Source organism: Drosophila ficusphila, unplaced genomic scaffold, assembly GCF_018152265.1.
Source record: "Drosophila ficusphila isolate 14025-0441.05 unplaced genomic scaffold, ASM1815226v1 contig_414, whole genome shotgun sequence".
Lineage (NCBI taxonomy): Eukaryota > Metazoa > Arthropoda > Insecta > Diptera > Drosophilidae > Drosophila > Drosophila ficusphila.
Window position 1 is genome coordinate 6,750,866 of NW_025064328.1, and position 20,289 is coordinate 6,771,154.

A 20,289-nucleotide genomic window follows, 5' to 3' on the forward strand; every position below is an offset into this window, starting at 1 on the left:
ATTAGAGTTAAAGTCCGAGTTAAAAGTATCTCGAACTGGGCTCTTTTTGGCAAATCATTGCGTGCTACAGAAATTTGCGATTGCTATTGCGATTTCTGGTTTTCTGCTTTTCGCATGGCCGCAATTACTTGAATTTCTCGCTTAGCCTTCGGATCGGGCAATAGAGCCACAAGCGGACTCTCTTCGGTACTTGGGGCAAGTTCAGATAGTCCAACAGATAGACAGACAGACAGAAAGACAGACAGACAGACAGACAGACAGACATTCAGACAGAAAATAGATCTAAAACCGGAGACGGAGCCAAGAAGACCTTGAGAGTGGCGAGCTTAAGCTGCTCGTTTTCGGTTTTACTAGTATTTCTCAGCTCCAACGGCGGCTGTATCTGTATCTCATGTGTTTGCGTTACCAAGAATTTTTTATGGCGTTTTTTAGTGTACAAATAAAATTCATAATTGTCGTTCGGCATTTGATGCGAGTATGTGCGAGGAAAAACGTGTTTGCAATGCAGCCACACGGCGAGAAAATTACACCGAAATTTAATCATTAAATGGGGGGAACAGATAGTAAAAGATATAGAAAAAAGTTTTGCTTTTCATTGGAATATAAGAAAATTAGCCATTTCAAGTTCTACATTACATTTAAGAAAAGGATTATGTTTTCGATGTTCTATTATCATTATCTTTTTAACTATTGGAAAGGTAAGATTAATAAGAAGGTGAAGTTCCTTTCATTTTTAAAGTAAATGAATCAGCTTATAGTTTTAATTTCGTTTACTGTAAACTCTCAACCAATTCTCTCTCTTTTAAGGCATTATTTTTCTCTGTGCACTCCAAATAGAGTGTGCTCCCCCTGGCTTTCCGCGACAACTTACTTATCCAGAAATGGCGTGGCCGACGTGGAATCCGAACTTGACACATAGCTGTGATAGCCCTCGGACTGGGCATAGGAGGCCTGCTTCTGGTGGTGGAAGGCGGTCTGGTCGTAGTACGAGGAGGACCTGTTGTTGTACTCCTCCAGTCCGGCCTGGGTCAGGCCGCACTGGTCCATCGACTGGTGGTGCTGGCTGCCCATCTGTCCGCTGTTTTGGTGGAGCGGCATGTCATCCTGCAAAACAAGAGAAATCGAGACGTTGCATAAGTCCGGGGCATTTAAATGGTTTAATCATTAGTTATGCGACCAGATAGCTCACATTTGCAAATGATCCGTGGCCATAATTACGGTCAAAGCTTTTTGGCTTTTCGGCTTTAACTTTGGCTTTGGCCAGACAAAGAAATTCGACAATAGACCGTCGGAGATTGAGTCTCTCTTACTGTTTTTTCTTCGACTTGGGTCGCTCATTAGATAATTAAGTGGAAATTATTGCAGTGCAGGCAATGCAATTGCCGGCGAGCAAACATTTTTTGAAGTGCAGCGGCAACAGCCGAAACTTGCGATGTTGCCAAAGCAGCAAATATATATTATGTACATAACCAGCAGTGGGCTTACTTTTGTGGGAGGGAACCCAAAGGGGGAGGGAAAAGGGGGAGGGGGAGGGGAAATGGTTTACCGACGGATGCAGACACAAGCGGCAAGCGGAGCGTCCATAATAAGCCGGATTAAGTAATGGTGTGCACAAGGCGAGCGGATCGAGCGGATCGAGTGGATTTCTGTGGGATCGAGGGGAGCCACATGAGCAGGGCTCCCAGCCTTCCAGTCGCGATTCGGTGATCAAGTTCACTGGATTGGGTGAAAATTTGCTTACCGAAAAAGAGTCCAGCGAATCAATAACATAATCACTGGTGGGCTTGGGCTTGGGTTTGGGTTTTCGGTCTTGGGTAAACAGTGATTTGGTTAGCTGAATTCACGGGTATTTCACATTTCTGGCAAGCAAATATTTAAAGCCGTTGAACCCAAAAGAGATTACATATTGACGCAGTCTGGAGCAAACAGGAAGTAGTTCGGTTAGTAATCTCTTCGAATCATCGCTCGTTCACAAACAGAGTGAATCACACGTTTTCCTTAATTAGTTTGTATACTTTTCTTTTCATTTATTGCTATCAGCTGGGTTTTATTGATTTATACGAGTTTGCTAATAACACATTGATATAGTAATCATTGTTTAATCTCTCTATTGATTAATTGCATAGATAAACAAAACGATTTATTTGAAGTGAGAAATTGCCTAGCCCAAATAAAACCAAAGTCATACTTTTACTTTGTACAACATGAAATCATAAAATCAATTAAAAAGGTGTACTTTTAATAGCACAAGTCACAGTTTCTGTTTTTACTGCCAGCCACTCATAAGCGAAGTGATCACAGTTTATGACACTCCCACTCAGCCGCATTCAACCCGAAATTTGCCACCTCTCGTCAGCTCATCAAGTCAATTTGCTTGCCAGCCCTCGTGTCGTATACTTAATTTTTGGATGTTTGCGCCTGCGACTCTCGTAAGCCAAATCGAATTGTAAATACTCGAGCAGAAAAGCCGAAACACATGGGGAAAAAATATAAGTCGAATGGAAATAAAACTAACGCTCGAATAACGAATAACGAAAATGAAAACGAATCGTTACAAGACCAAGCCTTAAGCCACTTGACTGACTTGGCTTCAAGTCTCGATTGCATTGAGATTGGGGATTGTGGAGGGCTTTTTTTTAAAGATATATTTATATATATATATAAATACTTTAGCTGGTAGCTACGTGGGCAGCTGCTGCTGATTGTCTTTTGACTTTGGCGCCACAAAAGCAGCTGAAATAAATCAGAAAATCATAAATGCTTAATGGCAAATACATATAATGATTATAATAACGAATCACATGACTGACAGTTGCCGATATGCAATAGAATCGTTTTCTGGGTCAACTACTTAGGTCTGAGGTTTGTTTCTCCCTCTCCGGCTTGAATTTCGGTTTTTTCTTGACTGTTTTTCTTTTTATTTTATTTTTTTTTGGTTTTTGCCCTGGGCGCATCGGCAAGAATTTTAATGGTTCCGAGCCACTCTCCGAATGTTCCCAAGACCAAATCTCAAAGACTCCAAGATCCAAGAGTGAAGTCATTCATTCACTCACTCAGCCAGTCAGTCACTCAGTCAGTTATTCAGTCAGTCAGTCAGTCGATCGTCGTGCAGTTTCATTTCAGCATTTCAGTTCAGTTAAGTTTAGTTCGCCTGGGTTTTCGGTTTTGGGTTTTTTCTCCTGTCCAATTGCCGTAATTATTTTGTCTCTCTAACACGAATTTAAATCAGCAACTGTCCCACGGGGCCCTTTACTTTGCCTTCGCCGTTTTCCAACCATTTTTTTCTGTTTTTCTGTTGTTTTGGCCCATTTTATTCCTAGAGAAACCTTTCGGGCCGAAAACCCATAATTATCGGCCACAGCTGTGCGCCCATGTGAAATTGCTCTGGATGAGCAGCTCCGGCAGCACCATAAATCAATGGCCAGGGCTGAGGTCCGGGATGGAAAACCCATCCGAAGACGGCGACCCAAACTGGTGCAGTGGGTCACAGCTGGATCCGCTGGATGCGATGGATCCACTGTATCCACTGGATTCGATGGAGTGGGGTTCTTAATGATCCCGTGCCACGGGCGAAATCAAACTTCCGTCCGAAAGTTCGGCGCGTGTTAAATAAATCACTTGATGAATTGTGCTAAGTGCTCGCAGTTGCCGCCAGCAGGAAAAGCCGGGCAAATTGCCTGGGAAACCGCTGGGGAAAGGTGACTGCGGTCAGCTGGGCGTATGCGTAATATCTGTAGAACCATTAAAATTATATCAATAAAGAGGAAACCCTCCAGGTCAGCCTAGCGGGATAAAAGTCACATTTAAGGTAAAGCAAATGCCAAGAGCGAATATTTATTTGGTGAACAGTTTCGGTTCATATAAATTGTTTGCCCTTCTCCCCAAAAAAGATTATTTTACAGGAGACAGTCATTGACAGTATTGAATAAATAAGAAATATAATATATCTTTCTCCGAGTTGATGAAAATATTTTAATAGTATTTTAACTAGGTCTTTTAGTTACCACTGACAAAATGATGGATTGTGTCTGAAAAATGTGGAGTATGCAATACATCATTTATTTCGATTTTAACGATTAGTGGGAATTTCCAAGCAACTGACTTAATTTAATTTTTTTTTTTTTGGGATTAAATCAAACTGTTAACCGTTGTTTATAATGTTTTAATAAGTGTTCACATAAGCAGATGTTATATAAATATCTTTAGATAAGCAAATTGCGTTTATAGAAGCTCCACTGTTTGGCATTAGTCAGACTCTTTGGATTGCATTCGGTAGACTTGTTTGCGAATTTCGCTGGCTATCAACGGAGCGCTTGACTCATTCGCCCCAAGAAGGTCAGTTAGTCAGACTGTCAGACGTTCTCCGTCGCGTGATAAGAGACAGCCATGCGATGGAGGGAGACAGCAACAGCGAAAGGGAAGGAGACGGAAAACGAAAAAGAAAGAGAGACTAAGACAGATTGACAGCCGCCCACATGTCTCGCAAAAGATGCGGAATTCGCAGCGAGAATGCAAGTCAACTGGAGATTTTCGTGTCTCCGATCAGTTTAATTTTTTTTCCTTTTCGGTTTGGCCACAATGATTTCGTGAGGAAAATTTGTAAATTTCTCAGCCGGAGCTATTTTGATTTGCGTTTTCCATTGTCGCTGGCTTTTAATGGCCAACACGAATTTGACTCTTTCCAGCGGAGAGTCGTCCGTCCGAAAGAAAAGAAATTGCAATCAAAATGCGAGCAAACGTGTCAGTTGCCAACGTGGCCGAGCTTTAGCTTCAGTTTCGGATTCAGATTCAGATTCAAATTTAAACTCAACTCCAGCTTCAACCTCTCGGCTTCAGTTTCAACTTCAGCTTTGGCTTTGGCTTTAGCTTCAGCTGGATCGTGCTGCGATTTGGATTTGAATTTGGCAATTGGCGAGAGCACGAACGAGTCGGAGTCTGAGAAGCCCGCGGGCCTCGAGCATTAGAATTGAATTGCACAGAGCCCCAAAAAAAATAAACTCGGAGTCCTTTGTGTCAATCCCCTCCCACCCCGCCTGGAGTTCCCCTCGAGTTGGCTTGCGTGCTATATTGGCCATTTATCGTCAAATTAAACGCATATCGCTGTCAATCTGCGCCCAAATTGGACACAGTCACAAAACGGCAGTGCGGGCCAGGCCAAAAGTGGTCGCACATTGGTTAACCTTATTACAAATAAATGATTAACAATACTTATTGAACAGGGATCAGTAAAAAATATTATATAAAAGAGAACAGACATTTCGGAAATAAATAACGAACTCCTAAACTAAGCTACAGCTTATTTAGTTTTTTTTTTTTTTTTTTTTTTTTTTTTTTTTTAACGCAAGTGGGCCGTGGGACTACGCGCGTTAAAAAAAAAAAATAAAAATAAAAAAAAAAAAAAAAACCAAATAAGCTGTAGCTTAGTTTATATCTCGCACTTAACATATTTTTTTCGGAATTGTTAAAATAGTTTAAAGCAAAAGTTTAAAGTAACTCCCATTCTAAATAATAATGTCAAGATTTATAACTCCTTAAACGTAAGATAAAAATAATAATCTCCCATTAAAATGTTTACTTCCTCTTCAGTTTCTGAAGACTCCACTTAATGTTTGGTTGACCCATTTTCAATCACGAGATACTCCTTTTTAACCACTGTTCAATGGCCGGTAGCTTGAATACTTATTTCGCCGTTTCCACCGCCGCAGATTGCGTAGCTCTCGGCTTTGCGGGCCAAAACCAAAGTGGCAAGAGCTCTCGGAGGTCCCGACGAGCCGCACACTTTCGGGGAAAGTTGGGGAAAAGCGGGAAAAGGCGGGGAAAGGCCGGGACGCCGCATCGATGACGTCTGGCACTTCGATTTCGACTCCTTTCGCCAGCTGTCAAGTGATCGGACAACCGGACAACCGGACAACCGGACAACTGGACAACTGGACAGTGGGACAGTGGGACATTCGGGAAGCCAGACGAACGGGCAGCCATAAAACCAAAAAACCATACAACTGGTCGACTGGCGGTGAATCCCTTTAAGTGGGACACCGATGAAAGTGAATCTGCGGTTCATTAGTAATAATTTCTGGCAGCTCGCGGTGGGTGAGTCTCATTAGTGCGAATGGGTTTATGCAATGATGCCGTGAATGCGGTGAATGCGGTGAATGCGGTGAAATGGATTTATGCCGGGGATCAGGATCCGCGGCATCCTTGACCTCAATGGCCGCTTGTGGCGTTAATAACTTTGGCGAAACTGCTGCCAAGTCAGCGAGAACTGGTAATGGTCATGGCATGGCAACTGGTCCACCGAATCTCCTCCACTGGCCATGTTTAGTGTATTCTGGTCTGGTCTGGTCTGGCCTGGTCTCTCGGCTGGTCTGGTGGGGTCTGGGACTGGACTTGGCGCCACTGGCATCCATCCACTAGCCACGTATCGCATCGTATCGGCTCGTATCGTATCGTGTCCAGCGGTCTGGTATGCCGACTTGGCCCCGCTTGGCATGCGGCTAGATTTATGGCCAGTGATAAGTTTCAGGCGTGCAGCAAATAAGAACGAACATGGCCAGCCGAGGAACCGAGGAACGCAGCTCAACCTCAACGGGCCTGGCCAAAAAGGAGCCTGCGACAAGAACAAATAAATTGCCCAGATACACAGAGAAAAATGCTGGAATTCATTTGGATCTATATTCAGAAAATACTAAAGTAATCACAAAGAGCAATAATAATTCTGATTGATTACCTCAACAAATTTGAATTTGATTGGAATTGCCAACTATTAATATCATATTTCTCATATAGAATGTAATGCATTTTGTCAGGGTTCAATAAAAAAAAAGCTTCCATTTTATTTACATACTATAGAACCATTCAAATTCTCAGTGCTGCAACTCCAACTGGTTCTCGAGATGCGGGAGAATGCCAGCTCCAGAAGGTCAGAGGAACAAGCACGTACGTACACATATCGCAGCTTATATATGCATATATATCCAGTTCGGGCCGACTTTGTTTAGTTCGAGCAGCGGAGCGCAACCAAAAACTGTGCGGATGAAGCCAAGAGTGCTGTCTGCTGTTTGCTGTCTGATCTTGGCTCTTGGTTCCCATTTTGCGCTTCTTGGACTCACTTTCACACATATGCCGATGGAAAATATTTGCCATAATTAGCCCTGCTGCGAGGCCCTTAATTAGCCAAGCCCCACTGACCAGGCGAATTGCCGCGCCGCCGGAGGAAACCGAAACCCAAAAATCGCAGAAAATCGAGAAATCGTCACCAGCACACAGATCCAATTAGAAAGCCGAAAATCTTTCACTCGCTCACTTTCTGTTTTTCCAGCGCTGAGGATTCGATCCTCGCGGATGACGACACAGAAAATCGAAATGGCAAATCATGTTTATTTTCGGCCAAATTGCAACTGGATCGAAAGGGCAGCTGTCTTCTGAGTCAGCAAGTCGGCGCTTGACGAGCTCGAGGCTTCTAAGTTGGCATTAAATTGCGGAGAGCTACCATCGCGCAGTTCGATGGCAAGAATTTCAATGGATGGGGTCCAGCCACAGACTTCACTTGCGGCCACTTTTGGCCAAAACGGCCAACGAATCTCCGAATCTCCGGCAAATGGGAACGAGTCTCTCGGCGTCTGCGTCTCCGCTTCTCGCTGTTGACCTCAAAAGTTTTCGTGGCTCGAATGTCGCTTTGTCTGCCGCTGCTGGAGGAGAAACAAAAGTGAAATTTCTTGCTCGTGTGGGTTCAAGAACTAGCCAAAAAAAAACAACAAAAAAGAAGCCAGCTCTTGGAGCTGCTCCAAGCGGAAAACGAAATCGAAGTTGGCTAGAAGAGCAAAGGAGAGCCAACGGCACCTGGCCACATGCATTTTCACTCTTGGCCCGCTAATTAATTAAGGCAGTGCGCGCTCATAAAGAAATCTTCATGCCCGTTGGCCAGAAGAAGTGCATACGAATACAATGAGCCGAGCATCCAATCCGGGCCCGGAACAATGGATTCCGCAAGCGGAGCGACATAGGTGAAATTTTCCACTACATTTTTCCGGGGCCAGAATGCCAGAATGCCACATGAAGGAGTGTTGTGTTGTGTGCACCTGTCGCAAGAGCAGCACAATTATTTGTTATATTTTTTCATTTCTTTCTGCTGAAAAAATGCAAACCATCGACAGCGAGAAGGGAAGAAGCCAGAGCTAAAAAGCCGGCGGTTCGAGTTCAAAGACAACCAAAACAATTTAACTGGAATCTGGCTAGAATTTAGCGCTGGCAGGCGGCATTGTTGCTGCTTTTTGCTCAAGTTGCTGCTGTTTCTGTTGCTGCTGCTGGTGGTGATGTTGCTGCTGCTGTTGATGTTGCTGCCGGACTGTTGGCATTAATTAATTGCAGAGCTCAAGCCTCCTATGTGGCGTGTGTTGTGTGGTGTGTGAGAAACAAGTCGATAGTTGCGACTGGCGGACTTAGAGAACTAATGAGCGTTAAGAGCCGGGCTGAACCGAACTGAGCCGAGTTTGAAGCGAGCTGAGCTTGAAGCGTTCGACAGGCATTGGAAATGAAAATGAAATAGAAGACAGGTCGAGGAAATGCCAGCGAACAGCGATGGAGGGGCACTCTTGCACTAATTATAATAGAATGGGAAAATGACAAGAAAATGTTCTCTACTTCTCATACCAAAAAAAAAAAAACAAATTCATACGATTTAAAAGGTAGAAAGATAATAAAAATATAACAGTTGCCTTATTTTTATATATAATTTGGAAAATTTATAATGTTCAGAAAAGGTTGTATAGGTTCTAAAAAACAAATACAGTTAAAAGAATGTCATCCCGGGGGCGCCACAAATATTTCGCAAGAATAAAAATATACTTTTCTTATAATTTTTCGAGTCTCTAAACAGCTAACCATTAAAATGTAGACCAAACCGCTTTGTCGACCCTAATTGTGCAACTCGATGGGTTAGTTCGGCTTCCCGAGATCTCTTTTGGCGAAATATGCGATCATTTCCGCAGCTAAAAGGAAAGCTCGGCGCGGAAATGAAGCGACGATTAAGGTGCCCCACTGGCTCCAACTGATCAGCTCACGCTATTCAGCTTTAGCCCCAACAAACACTTGAACTTTACCGAGTTACATATACCATATACCACACCAAACAAAAAGATTCCAGTGCAGCGTCAAGTGCTTCGGCTGATTCGACAGAAAAAAAGAAGTAAGATAGAAAAAACCTCTGTGAGGCAAAAAAGTAAAAACACAAGAGAGGAAAAAATCTTAACATATATAGTATAACCAAAATATTTTTCTTTAGAAATCTGCGCATTCATCTAAAGCAAAGAAGAGAAGAAGACTTGAAGAATGGACAGCGACGACCTTCGTCAAGCGATTCGGCCACTGCCTACTGGCCATTATGCTACCTTCTGCCCATTGCCCACCAACCATTAACCATTACCAAGTTGGCCCATTACAGTTTGTTTTGTCAGAGAGATTCCGGCACTAACGCTGTGGGGCGTGGCCACAATTAATTCGATTGCAGCTATAAATAGCCGCCCGAAGAGATTGCAACGCCCAGCGGCGCGATATAGGTGCGTGGAATGTGGCCTAATCGATGCAAAAGTATCTCAGCCAGACCCCGAAAACGAGTTCTAAGCTCCGAGGATCGACGGGGCGTTGTTTCGCGACCACCATCAATGGATGGAGTACAACTACGAGTATAAGTACAAGTATGAGTACGAGTATACTCAGAGTACTCGAGTTAGAAGCCAGCTGGATAGTCTTGTCTAATAACTGGAACTAAAGCGTGCGCCTCGCCAGTAATTAGCGTTTGTGGAAGAGCTCGAAATATACTCGTATATACGGGGTAAAAGATGAAAAAAACGTAAAACGTTACAAATGCCCGAGAATAAAGCGGTTCAATAACCTGCCTGCACCATCGTCCATCGATCCGCGAATCGATCCATCTATCGATCCATCGCCATGGCTCGGCCATTCTCTTTCTAAGCTTCTAAGCCAGGCCCAAAGGCTATGGAAAGCACACACTATATCTCTGGCCATTTCGCCAAAGCCAAAGCCAAAAGCCGAAGAGGAAGGCGCGGAGATGATAACAATCGGCATATGAAGATGGGGCCACAATTAAGAATGGCGATGATTAATCAACAGCCCCCTGCAGACGGAGCTTTCGGTGATAAGGTCAATGCTGTTCCAATTCTCAGCCACATTTCTCCAACTTCGCCCAGCTATCATCAGCACGATCAGCTGCACTGGGGAAAACTAGAGATTAATATGGGAGAACTGATTGGGTTTTAATATAAGAAGTATATAGATCACTCCTAAAAATCATCATAACCCAAATATGTTTATAAGAACAGGATCTATTATTTTATTATTTAATTACTTCCAACATTAATAATTTTTATTTTATGTTTTACAATCTGCAATCTGTTTTGAGTTAACATTTCTAAGTTTCCAATATTACCCATTTTTTTAAAGTGTACCAACATCTACGATCTATGTTCTTAGCATTCTGGTCCGTTCTGTTCATAACCTCTTTTCCTCCGTTCGCCCATTTCTCTTCTCGCTTTCCTCGACTCTTTGTGCCACGCTCGGAGGCAACATTTAATTGATCGGATTCACTTTGATTGATCGGATCGTCGCTGTTGATAATGGTACCGTTAATTTGGTAAATTATTTTGCATTTTAGACGCAAACCAATCCATTTTACAATGTGTGGCATTCACAGTGGAGCATCGAATGGCGGCCAATGGGATTACATAGCGGCCCTGGCTCACAATAATTCAGTTAAGGTTAATGGGTGACGGGGCAAATCAAACAGAACCGGACACATACTATATGTACTCGTGTGTTTGTTTGTGTCTCTAATGGGAGAATGGGATCATTGGGGGCAACCAAAAAGAGAAGTGGAAGATCCAAAACTATTCTGGGAATTTAGCAGCCACAAAGCAATCATTAAAAGTAATTATTCCATTATGCGAGGCGAGGCACCACAAGACACTAGTATTTAATAAGCGAAAAGCTGAGATATATAACTTGTATTATATATATGTACAAGCTTACTTTCATTTTAAGCAACTGAAATGTAATGTGGTCGATGCTTTGACCCCTGTTCGTGTCAGATTTTTCCTAGTTTCCTATTGTTGTCATAAAAGTGACGCAATACTGGACTTCCAGAAGCCATAACTTAGTCAATTTTGATCCGATTCCAAAGTGGCATATCTCTAAACGTTGGTAGTCGCATCCTTACATCCTTGCATCCTGCATTCAAAATTTTTCATTTTACGGTGGTCGAAATTTTGACCCATGTTCATGTCAGATTTTTCCAAAATTGCAATGGATTTTTTAGAAGTGATTCAAAACTGGATTTCCAGAACCCATAGCATTGTCAATTTTGATCCGATTCCAAAGTGGCATGTTTCTAAATGCTTGTTGGAATTCCTAAGTATCGTGAAATAACATTTTTCAATTCGGAGATGGTCAAAATTTGTTTGTCAGATTTTGCCAAGTTTACTGATTTTAAATTATTTTAAACATATTTCCTCATAAGCTGTTTTAGTAGATTTATGACCACCCCTCACAAGATACATTGAAAATGGCTAGCAAACCTCTTTATTTTTAGAACCGCACCTTGAGCCACATTTGTACAGCTTCCTTATCAATCCCCACAACTTTATCGCATAAGCAGAAAAAAAAGGCATCAAAACAACACAGACACTCATTCATTCATTTGGCAGCAAGAAAACCACTTCACACGCAAGTCGACATTCCTACGGCTTCATTCATGGCCAGTTGTCCAATTAATAACTCTCATCCTGCGGAGGAGGAGCAGGAGGAGCGATGGGGAGTGGTCGTTCGCCTGATCGATCAACGGATTCCCCCGATGAACCCCAAAAAAAAAAAAAATAATAAACAAAGCTGGCCAAGTGGTAAATGTACCGTTCCTCCGAAAGTTATCTCTCTTTTTTTTTTTTTTTTTGGTTTTTTGGTCAACTGAGTGACACAAAGTGGATGGGAAGCTGGATGTGGAGTATCGAAAACGAAACTTCCCGGGGTTGGGCAATGCAAATGGAGGTCAGAGCCATAATTCAATTAGGAACCTGCAGTGGTCCGTTCGAGTATCGAAAATCGAATTCCCAGACCTCCAAACCCACTGTGCGTGGGCTTTTCGGCTCCGATTCGTTGCGTTTCATTTGTTTGCTTTGTATTCCGCCGTATTTATTATCCAGCCTTCACTTTTGTTTCATTTCAAGCGATCAGAGCAGTTCCCCACCGAAAAGAGCCGGGTTTCTTTGGGGCCGCGGGTCTGAGTCACTGAGTCACTGAGGGCGATTGGAATTCTGCGCGCTTTTGAGGATTTATTAACAAGAATAATAAAAACAAGAAGCCCACAAGTCAGACGGTCGAAAGAAAAGAAAACCGAATACGAAACCGGTTGGCCAACACACAGAGATAGAGTGAGTGAGTGAGTGTGAGAGGGAGAGGGGTAGATATACTGAGAAAGAGAGGGGGGATAGAGACTTACCTGTACAGAACCGGCAATCGATGCGGAACTGAAGCTGGCATTGCTATTGGTGTGGCTGGAGTGGCTGCTCCGGCTGTTGGCCCCATTGCTGTCCTTCAGCAGGAGCTTGGACACCACCGAAATCTTATTGTTGTTCTCCGGCTCCAATTTGGCCAGGCTTTTCTGCCCGGCCGCCTTTGGCTCGCTCACTTCGGAGCCACCGTTTCCGTTTTCCTTGTGGTTGCGCATTTTCATTTAGTTTTTCTTTTCGGTCTCTTTTCGCTGTTGCTGTTGTTGTTGTTGTTGTCGTTGACGATCGCTTGTTGTGATTAGAGCTGCCGGATTTTCATTTCAATCTCATCTTTCGGCCACCTTTGAGAAGGGTCAGACAGACAAGGTTTATGAAGTTGATAATATCAGCAAGTGATTTGGGTTTATGGTGGGTTAAATCGCGGAATAATTCGTTCTTCACCGAATAAAACGTTCGCTTTACATTTACTTTCACACTTGTTTCAAAACCAGTACACTAATCTATCTTAAAAATATGTAAGCCACCAGAGATTGTTTACTTTTTTAGGCCAGGAGTTGCTTTAGAGTCTTGTTCCCCCTTCATTTTTTTTTGTGCTGATGTTATTTTGCGATTAGAGCTGCCCGATTTTCATTTCAATCTCATTTTTCGGCCACCTTTCGACAAGAGTTATGATGTAAGCGAAAAATACACGAAATTATATGTGTTAAATTATTTTAATTTGGTCTGGCGACATTTTTTCGTGTTGGTTGGCCGTTGGATGTGGCTGCTTTGCACTTTTATTTCTGTTATCGGGTCCGGTCCGCAACTCGCATCTTTGGAATGCAGTGCAGCCAAAACCAGTAAGACGAATCCACATAGACGCCGATCGAAAGAGACAGGGATATACACCAGCGGGAAAGAGAGAGGGATAGAGAGAGTGCAAGAGGCGGGGAGGAAAATTGAATCGATTTCTGTTGACTGCGTCCGTAAATATTTGTTGAGTTATTTGGGTTTTTGTGTAATAAGTTGAGCGTATTATGTGTGTGGTAAAAATACGAAAAAAAAAAAAAAAACGAAGAAAATATATACGAGCATGTATAAAAAAAGTGAACCAGGTTTACATAACATTGACCCACGAGACGATGCGATATAATTCGAGACGAGACGAGAGGAAAAGAGGGAAATTATGCAGTGAGGCGACGCTAAGGGGTCTAAGCCAATAAACAAGTTTTTGTTGTGCATTTTCAAATGCGATTTGGCGACTGCATTTCGTTCGTTTCGTTTAGTTTCGTTCCGTTTCGGTTCGGTTCGGACAGCATATAGCATATTGCATATAGCAGAAAAGGCCCACGCAGTTGGCTCTTTCAAATGTCATCGTTTTCTGTATGGTTTCCATGCAAATTGATGTCCATTAAAGCCGCAGTTGCAGCTGCCACTTCTGGCCCGTAAACTTCGAGTGTTTAATGCATAATTATGAGCTGTTGCTGCTGCTGCTGCTGCTGCTGCTGCTGCTGCTGATGTTGCATCGCCGGCCCAAAGAACTGGAACTGGAATTGGAACTGCAGAGGCTTCGCCATCGACTGATGCTGCTCCTACTCCGACTTCGACTTCGACTTCGACTGCGGCTCCTAGGCCAAAACTGGATTCTGCCAGGCTTGTTGACAAACCCAGACACAAAACCAAGACCCAGCTACACTCGCCGAAAGATAGTCCTTTCAGTATCAGGAGCAAAACTTAACGTACTTTGAATAATTCCATTTGCATGACTTGCTAAATAATTATTAGAAACCTCAGCAGTACATTTTTGTAAACTCAGATGATAAATAAAAGCACATGAAGAAATCATTAAATAAAATACTGTATTGTATAAAATATTGTATTGATATATTATTGAGTTTTTTACTGCCTCACTTTTTGTTCAGAATCATTTATAAAAAGTATTAAGAGGCTTCTCGGATTAAACCATTTTAATATTTAAAGCTAGCACACATTTTCTCCCTGTGTAGGAGCAGAAGACCTAGGCCCAGGCAAGAAGCCCCCAAAGAGGAAGCCTGTTTTCGGGATGGGGGCAAAGTACGTGGCAGATAAATCTGCTGAAGTTGCAGCTCCAGGAGTGCAATGACATTGCTAAATGCACTTTCATGCCCCCCGGACTCCCGGCTTTCGGCCAAGAGAGCTTTCCGGCTAATCACCAATTTGTTAATTATGGCCTTGGGTAGAATTCAACGTCGCCGAAAAGAGATTTTCGATTTTGGGCCATTTCCGAGAGTGTCTGTCTTGTCGACAAGCATGTAGATTGCTGTTGCCGTTGAAGTGGCTTTTCGCTTTTTGGTTTTCGGTTTTCCGTAGCGAAATTAGACACTTTTGCTGGCCATAAAAATTCCACCTCAAAATGCAAAATGACAAAAAAAATGATTGCGGAAAACATGCAAAATCGGAGTGGCGCCAGCGAAATGAGCACACACACCCCGGCCAACGAATGCAGTCCCAATAATACAGCTCCCAGCTCCCAGTTCCCAGTTTTCTGTTTTCAGTTCCAATCCCCAGTTAGCAGCTCCCAGTTCGAGTCCCCAGAACGGGTTTTATTGCCAGCCAATCGATGGCGAGGTCACCAATGGCTAAAACCCCGCACTGATCTCTATTAACAACAATGTTCGCTAGATCCAGGAAGATACTTGTACGACCAAAGAAAACAGCGCATTAAATACGTTTTCAAGCCGTTTCCTATTGACTGCCGATATCTTATATCTTAATCTCCGCAGCGAGATTCTCTTGAAGGGACTGTAAATCACTGGGATATTGTTTTGGCAACCTTCGGTTCTTTTCATGAACTGTGACCCCTGTTTCCACTTCACCGACAAGTGTTTGCTTATCAGCCTAAAAGTATCTGCCAAATATTACCCGCTGCATAGGTGGTCGGTTGGTCGGTATTCCGAAAAAAAAAGAGGGTTTCGAGATTGAGATGCAGTGAGATACCTGACAGCCTGACTGGCTGACTGGCTGATAGCATGCAAAGAGGGCCCAAAGGTCGTCGTAAATCCGGAGTGTAGTGTCAGCTACTAACAAGCGTAACAAAGCAGCCACGGAGATGAATGGAAGTTGTTACCTGCCCGGTTATGTGTTATGATTATGTACCTGGGCGGAGGTGTTGGCAAGGCTGCCGTTGCTTTTTTGGCTTGCCAGAGACACTGGGAAAAATCCAGGGCTTTACGTGTAATATAAACCAGATTGTCATCTCAATTTGGTAGTACAAAACATCTAGGAAAATACGAGCTTGAAACTAAATTATACAAAGATGTCAAACCAATTTAGCAAAATGAGATAATTGTTGTTTATAATAAATTATATCGCGGTCATTTGCCATATTTCCTATTATATAAAATTCAAAAGGGTTTGGTTCTTCTTTCTCATTAAAAAATAATATCCTATTTATTCAAGACAAAGCTTTGATCGCTCAATAGATTTTCCCCCGTGCACTTGCAACATTGTCGACTCACTGCAATGTTGTCGATTCTCACACCACACAACACAACACAACACAACCTGCTGCAGAAACATTCACACAAAGGTGAAGATCGCGCGGCATTCAAACTACTAAGCCCAAAGTGAAAGAAGTATCGTGGGATGAAAAGGGGGCGGGGAAAATCGGGGGACGGAAGCAGACGCATAAATTTACAATTAAATGTAATTCGTTCGCTGGATTTCCGCAAAAAAGGGCCTGGCAACATCGGCGCAATTGCAACCTGCGGCAAGTTCAACGCTTTCTTTAGTGCTCCGCTGCGCTTCGCTTGCAGCAAATAACGAAAAGATGGCAAAATAAATGGGAAAAAAATATTCCCAAGCCGCGCTTCTTGGTAGTTGCAAATGAATATGCACCCACACAGCGAAGAAGAAACCCTCGCGAAAAAAACCCCATGCGGTGTGAGCGAGACAGCATGAGCGCGCGAAGAAAGGGAGGGAGAGAGTGCAGATTGGAAACTCATTCTTCGAGCGGCAATTGTTTATGATCCTGTCAACTACCTAAGCAGATCCCTTGATCCCGACAATTGTTCCACCTTACTTCCGTCGGATCTCGGATCTCGGATCTCGGATCGCAGAACCCACATCCTTGATCCCAGATCACAATCTCGCAGCAGGATGCTACATCTCTTGTTTGCCGGCCAAGTTGTAATTGGTTTGCCGAGCCCCGAAGGTCGTTGGCTTCGGGAACAAGGTCGTTCGTTGGTCGCTTATCACTTCCACCGCCGAGATGCTGGCCCAAGGTGGAAAGTATCTGCCGTACGACGGCAGCAGATACAGATACAGATACAGATATCCACAAGTGGTATGGGGCACAAACATTTGCTTAGCGAATTCCTCGCACTCTATGGAATGCAAATATAAATTGTAAAACTCAGGAACCCCAGAAAAGAAAGAGAAAGGTAAGTTCTACAGAACTATTATTACTGAAATTATATTTTTAGAAATGAACACCATGCTATTATTTTGTTGTGATTACAAGTTTTTGAATTTAATAAGGCAGTTTACCTTATTATGTTTAACTTCCCGTAATTTAAACTTTATCTGCAATGAACCAATTTAACTCAAGAAAGCTAAGAATTAAATTTCTAAATACTTCATTGCAGTGGCTCCGAATAGTTTTAAGGCCAAATAAACTTTATGAGCACAAGTATTAACTCTAAATAATAATCCCCAGAACAATATTTATTTCTGAAAGTCCGCCGATGGCTTATGAAATTCCTCTTAAGTATTCCTGCAGTCCGTGAAAGTTTGATCGCTTCTTAAACAACTGCTGTTGCTTTTACCTTGGCCAAATCTTTTCCCACTTGGCATCCCGTTCTACCTCAAATAATGATGAAATGGCAATTTCTCGGGAAGTTACTTTTCGAGCTTGTTGAATTCCTCCGGCGGTGTTCTCCCCTATATCATTGCCCCAGTGTTTATTTGCTTAGCTGGGCTGTCGCGAGACGAGAATCGTTCGAGGGGAACACACAGCCTTTTTTTTTGCGCAATTTGGGAAAACACTTTGCATGTTGTTTTCCCGAAATTTCGGCTTATTATGTGAGGAATTTACAGCTCCACCGAAACGGGGGAACTCAGATCCCAAAACCGAAACCGAATTCTCGACGAGTGATGTTTCGTTTTGTTTCTGTTTCGGTTACAGTTCCACTGATGTTTGCACTACTTAGTTGTGACAGATAAGATTATAATTAGTCTTAGCCTGCCAAGCTGGTACCAGTGTCCGATAAGATAAAACTCTCCACGGAATGAGGCAACAGGAAAAAAGCAGAAAAGAAAGACACAAACGGGTTGCCAATGAAGTTGACAACTCGAAAAGATAGAAAAGCCAGTCGTCAAATAAGGCAAGGTCGCCTCGAAGCGCATTCCGCGGATGTTTGCCTTCCTAATTAAATAGATCATCGGCAAACCGATTGCCGCTCGACAACACATCTCTATAATTTAATCAATCTCACAAACGAAACTCGCACAAAGAATGACCGAAAGGCAATACAAATTTTACGCATTTCGAAATGAGTTCAAAACACCCAAAACGCCAAACGATCGTCACTGAATGCCGAGTCGCCGAGTGTATTGAACTCGGTTTGCTCCACCTCCACCTTAACCACCAGATCCACCTACCTACCTTCCTGGCTACACAGAGGAAAATAACAATTGCTCATTAGATATTAGAAGATATTTCTAAGTGAATTACTTGCTCTAATAGAAATCAATTACGTTCAACGGATTCTTCTATTTATTAATTGGTTCTCGCAGTAAATTCAAATATTTTCTAGCATTCAGATAACAATTAATGGAACTTTATTTCGGTGTAGCAAACCCCCATTCCTCCCACAAATCGCTGGCAAGTTGAGCAAACAAGTTTGCTTTGAAATTCTTGAGTAGTATTTGATGTTGATGCTATGGGATCCCCCCGATCCCCGCTTCCTCCCTCGGGACAGTTGATAAGTCGTCACAGGGAAACGACGTGGAAACCCTACGCCTGCCCAGGGTTCCTTCCCCTCGAGAGAGACCCGCCCATTCTCCCATCAACGCCCACTTTCCCTGGATTGCAGTGCAGAGCAGAAATGTCACCTGGCAGAAGGGGATTTGAATTATTTTTCTTTCTGCCTCTCCGGCTCTTTATCATCCGTTATCGCTGGCAGAATCTGACTCGGAATTCTTAGCACTCGAGAATTTGTTTTCCTCCAGCTTTGTTGGCTATGCAAATTTTTCCACTGCCTTGGCGACTTTGCTTCGGTTATTGTTTAGGCCAATTCAGGCCAAACTTTGCATTTAAATTATATCGAATCTGTTTACGACGAAAGTGGATCGTTTAAACGGTGGTCTAACAGCTGAAGTAATTATTTCAATCCATATATGTGCATGCAAACATTTAATTAATTTATGTAAATTTATTTATGAGAAATAAAGTAATATTATTCTAAGATTGGATTTCCATTTCAAGAGAATCCTAATTTCTTCGCTTTCTTAAGCATCAGTGTTTTCCACTTCAAGTTGAGTTCTATTAGTTTTCTGTATCGCTAACCTAATTGCTTCTATTTTCCTTTAGTTGACTCTACCTGCCTTATCAGCTTTTCAATTGCATTAGTGTTTTTCAACCTTCTTTGTTCCCAGTTCTAACACTCCTGTATCAAGTCTAGAAGAAAACACCTTTGGCTTCAAGTACTCTCAATCTTTTCTGTGCATTAGCTTATGTAACCTCTTCGGCGTTTTCACGAACCACAATTCCAATTTCGGTTGAAAGATACATTTGCTTTGTGAATTAAGTTTCTTACCGCAAATGCTCTTTTAAAGAACAGCGCCCGTCGAAAATAATCCAAAACACGTACTGCCCGACACCAATTTTAATGGAGGAGGTTAGTGGGGTTTTTCTAAGCCATGTTTATGGCCAAAGGTGTAGAAATGGAAACGAGATCGGAATGGATTCGTCTTTGAAACTGACCCATGCGAAATTTGCAGCTGCTCTTGAGCTCCACCTTGCCCGTATCCCCGTCTCTTTCTATCGCTCTTTCTCCCGACTCTTTCTTCGAGTCCTCACATGCAGAAGGAAAAGAAAAAGAAGCCGAAGAAGGGGGCAGAAGTTTTGAAGCGCGGAAAATGGCAAGCGCCAAAAACTGGTTGGAAAAATCGCTGTTGTCGGGGGGAAAACTTGTTGGGGCAGCCACAAAAAAAAAAACGAGAAGACACAGAAGAATACGATGAAGATCAAGAAGAGGGAGAATCTGAAACTTCTTGCCACCCGCTAAAAGGCAAAAGCAGCCACAACACTCAACCTTTTTTTTCTGGCAAGAACTATTTTTAAGGCGGAAGAATTCTTCAAGCCCCGAAGGTTGATCTTTGTACACGGTTTTAATTTTTGTTTATGTTTGCTGAATTTTGTAATTTTTCAGGCGCATTTTTACACGACACCTTTTGTTTTTGTCGCCTTTTATGCCGTTTCGTGCTTTTGGGCCACTAATTGTTGTTGTTTCTTTGGTTTTTTACGACTTTTCTCTCTTGCTTTTTACGCGAGCTTGAGAGCTAATTAAACTTATTCACAGCATTTTCATTGAGTAGAAACTGCATAAAATTTTTTCGTGCATTTTGGGTTGCTTAATTTTGTTGTTAACTCACAAGCTAGCTAGCACACACACACACACGCGTCACACAGGTACACAGGTACACAAGTACACGGACACGAGCCCGAAACGCGGGGCATGCAACGCTCTGAGTTTCCCTGGGTTTTTCGCTTTTCTTCACGAACTGCACGCTGCGAGAGCCAAAAGAAGACTGA

General features: G+C 42.8%; 1 protein-coding gene and 1 long non-coding RNA gene across 3 annotated transcripts in view; both read right to left on the reverse strand.

The window, feature by feature from the left end:
- The window catches only part of LOC108101539 (protein Shroom), a 47,764-nt gene extending 27,475 nt beyond the window's left edge, over positions 1-20,289 (reverse strand). The window contains exons 1-3 of one of the 2 annotated variants that reach the window (XM_017205921.2): positions 20,130-20,289; positions 12,506-12,856; positions 872-1,104 (exon numbers count right to left, since the gene is read on the reverse strand). In XM_017205921.2, the coding sequence (XP_017061410.1) occupies positions 872-1,104; positions 12,506-12,739 (467 nt within the window). In that variant the 5' untranslated portion in view covers positions 12,740-12,856; positions 20,130-20,289. Of the gene's footprint in view, positions 1-871; positions 1,105-12,505; positions 13,017-20,129 lie in introns of those variants that run through there. The other variant, XM_017205922.2, reaches the window with a different exon arrangement.
- Positions 10,342-11,479, reverse strand: LOC108101540. The gene is made up of 2 exons (XR_001772097.1): positions 11,044-11,479; positions 10,342-10,980 (listed from the first exon to the last, which is right to left on the reverse strand). It is a non-coding gene; the product is annotated as an uncharacterized LOC108101540 (long non-coding RNA).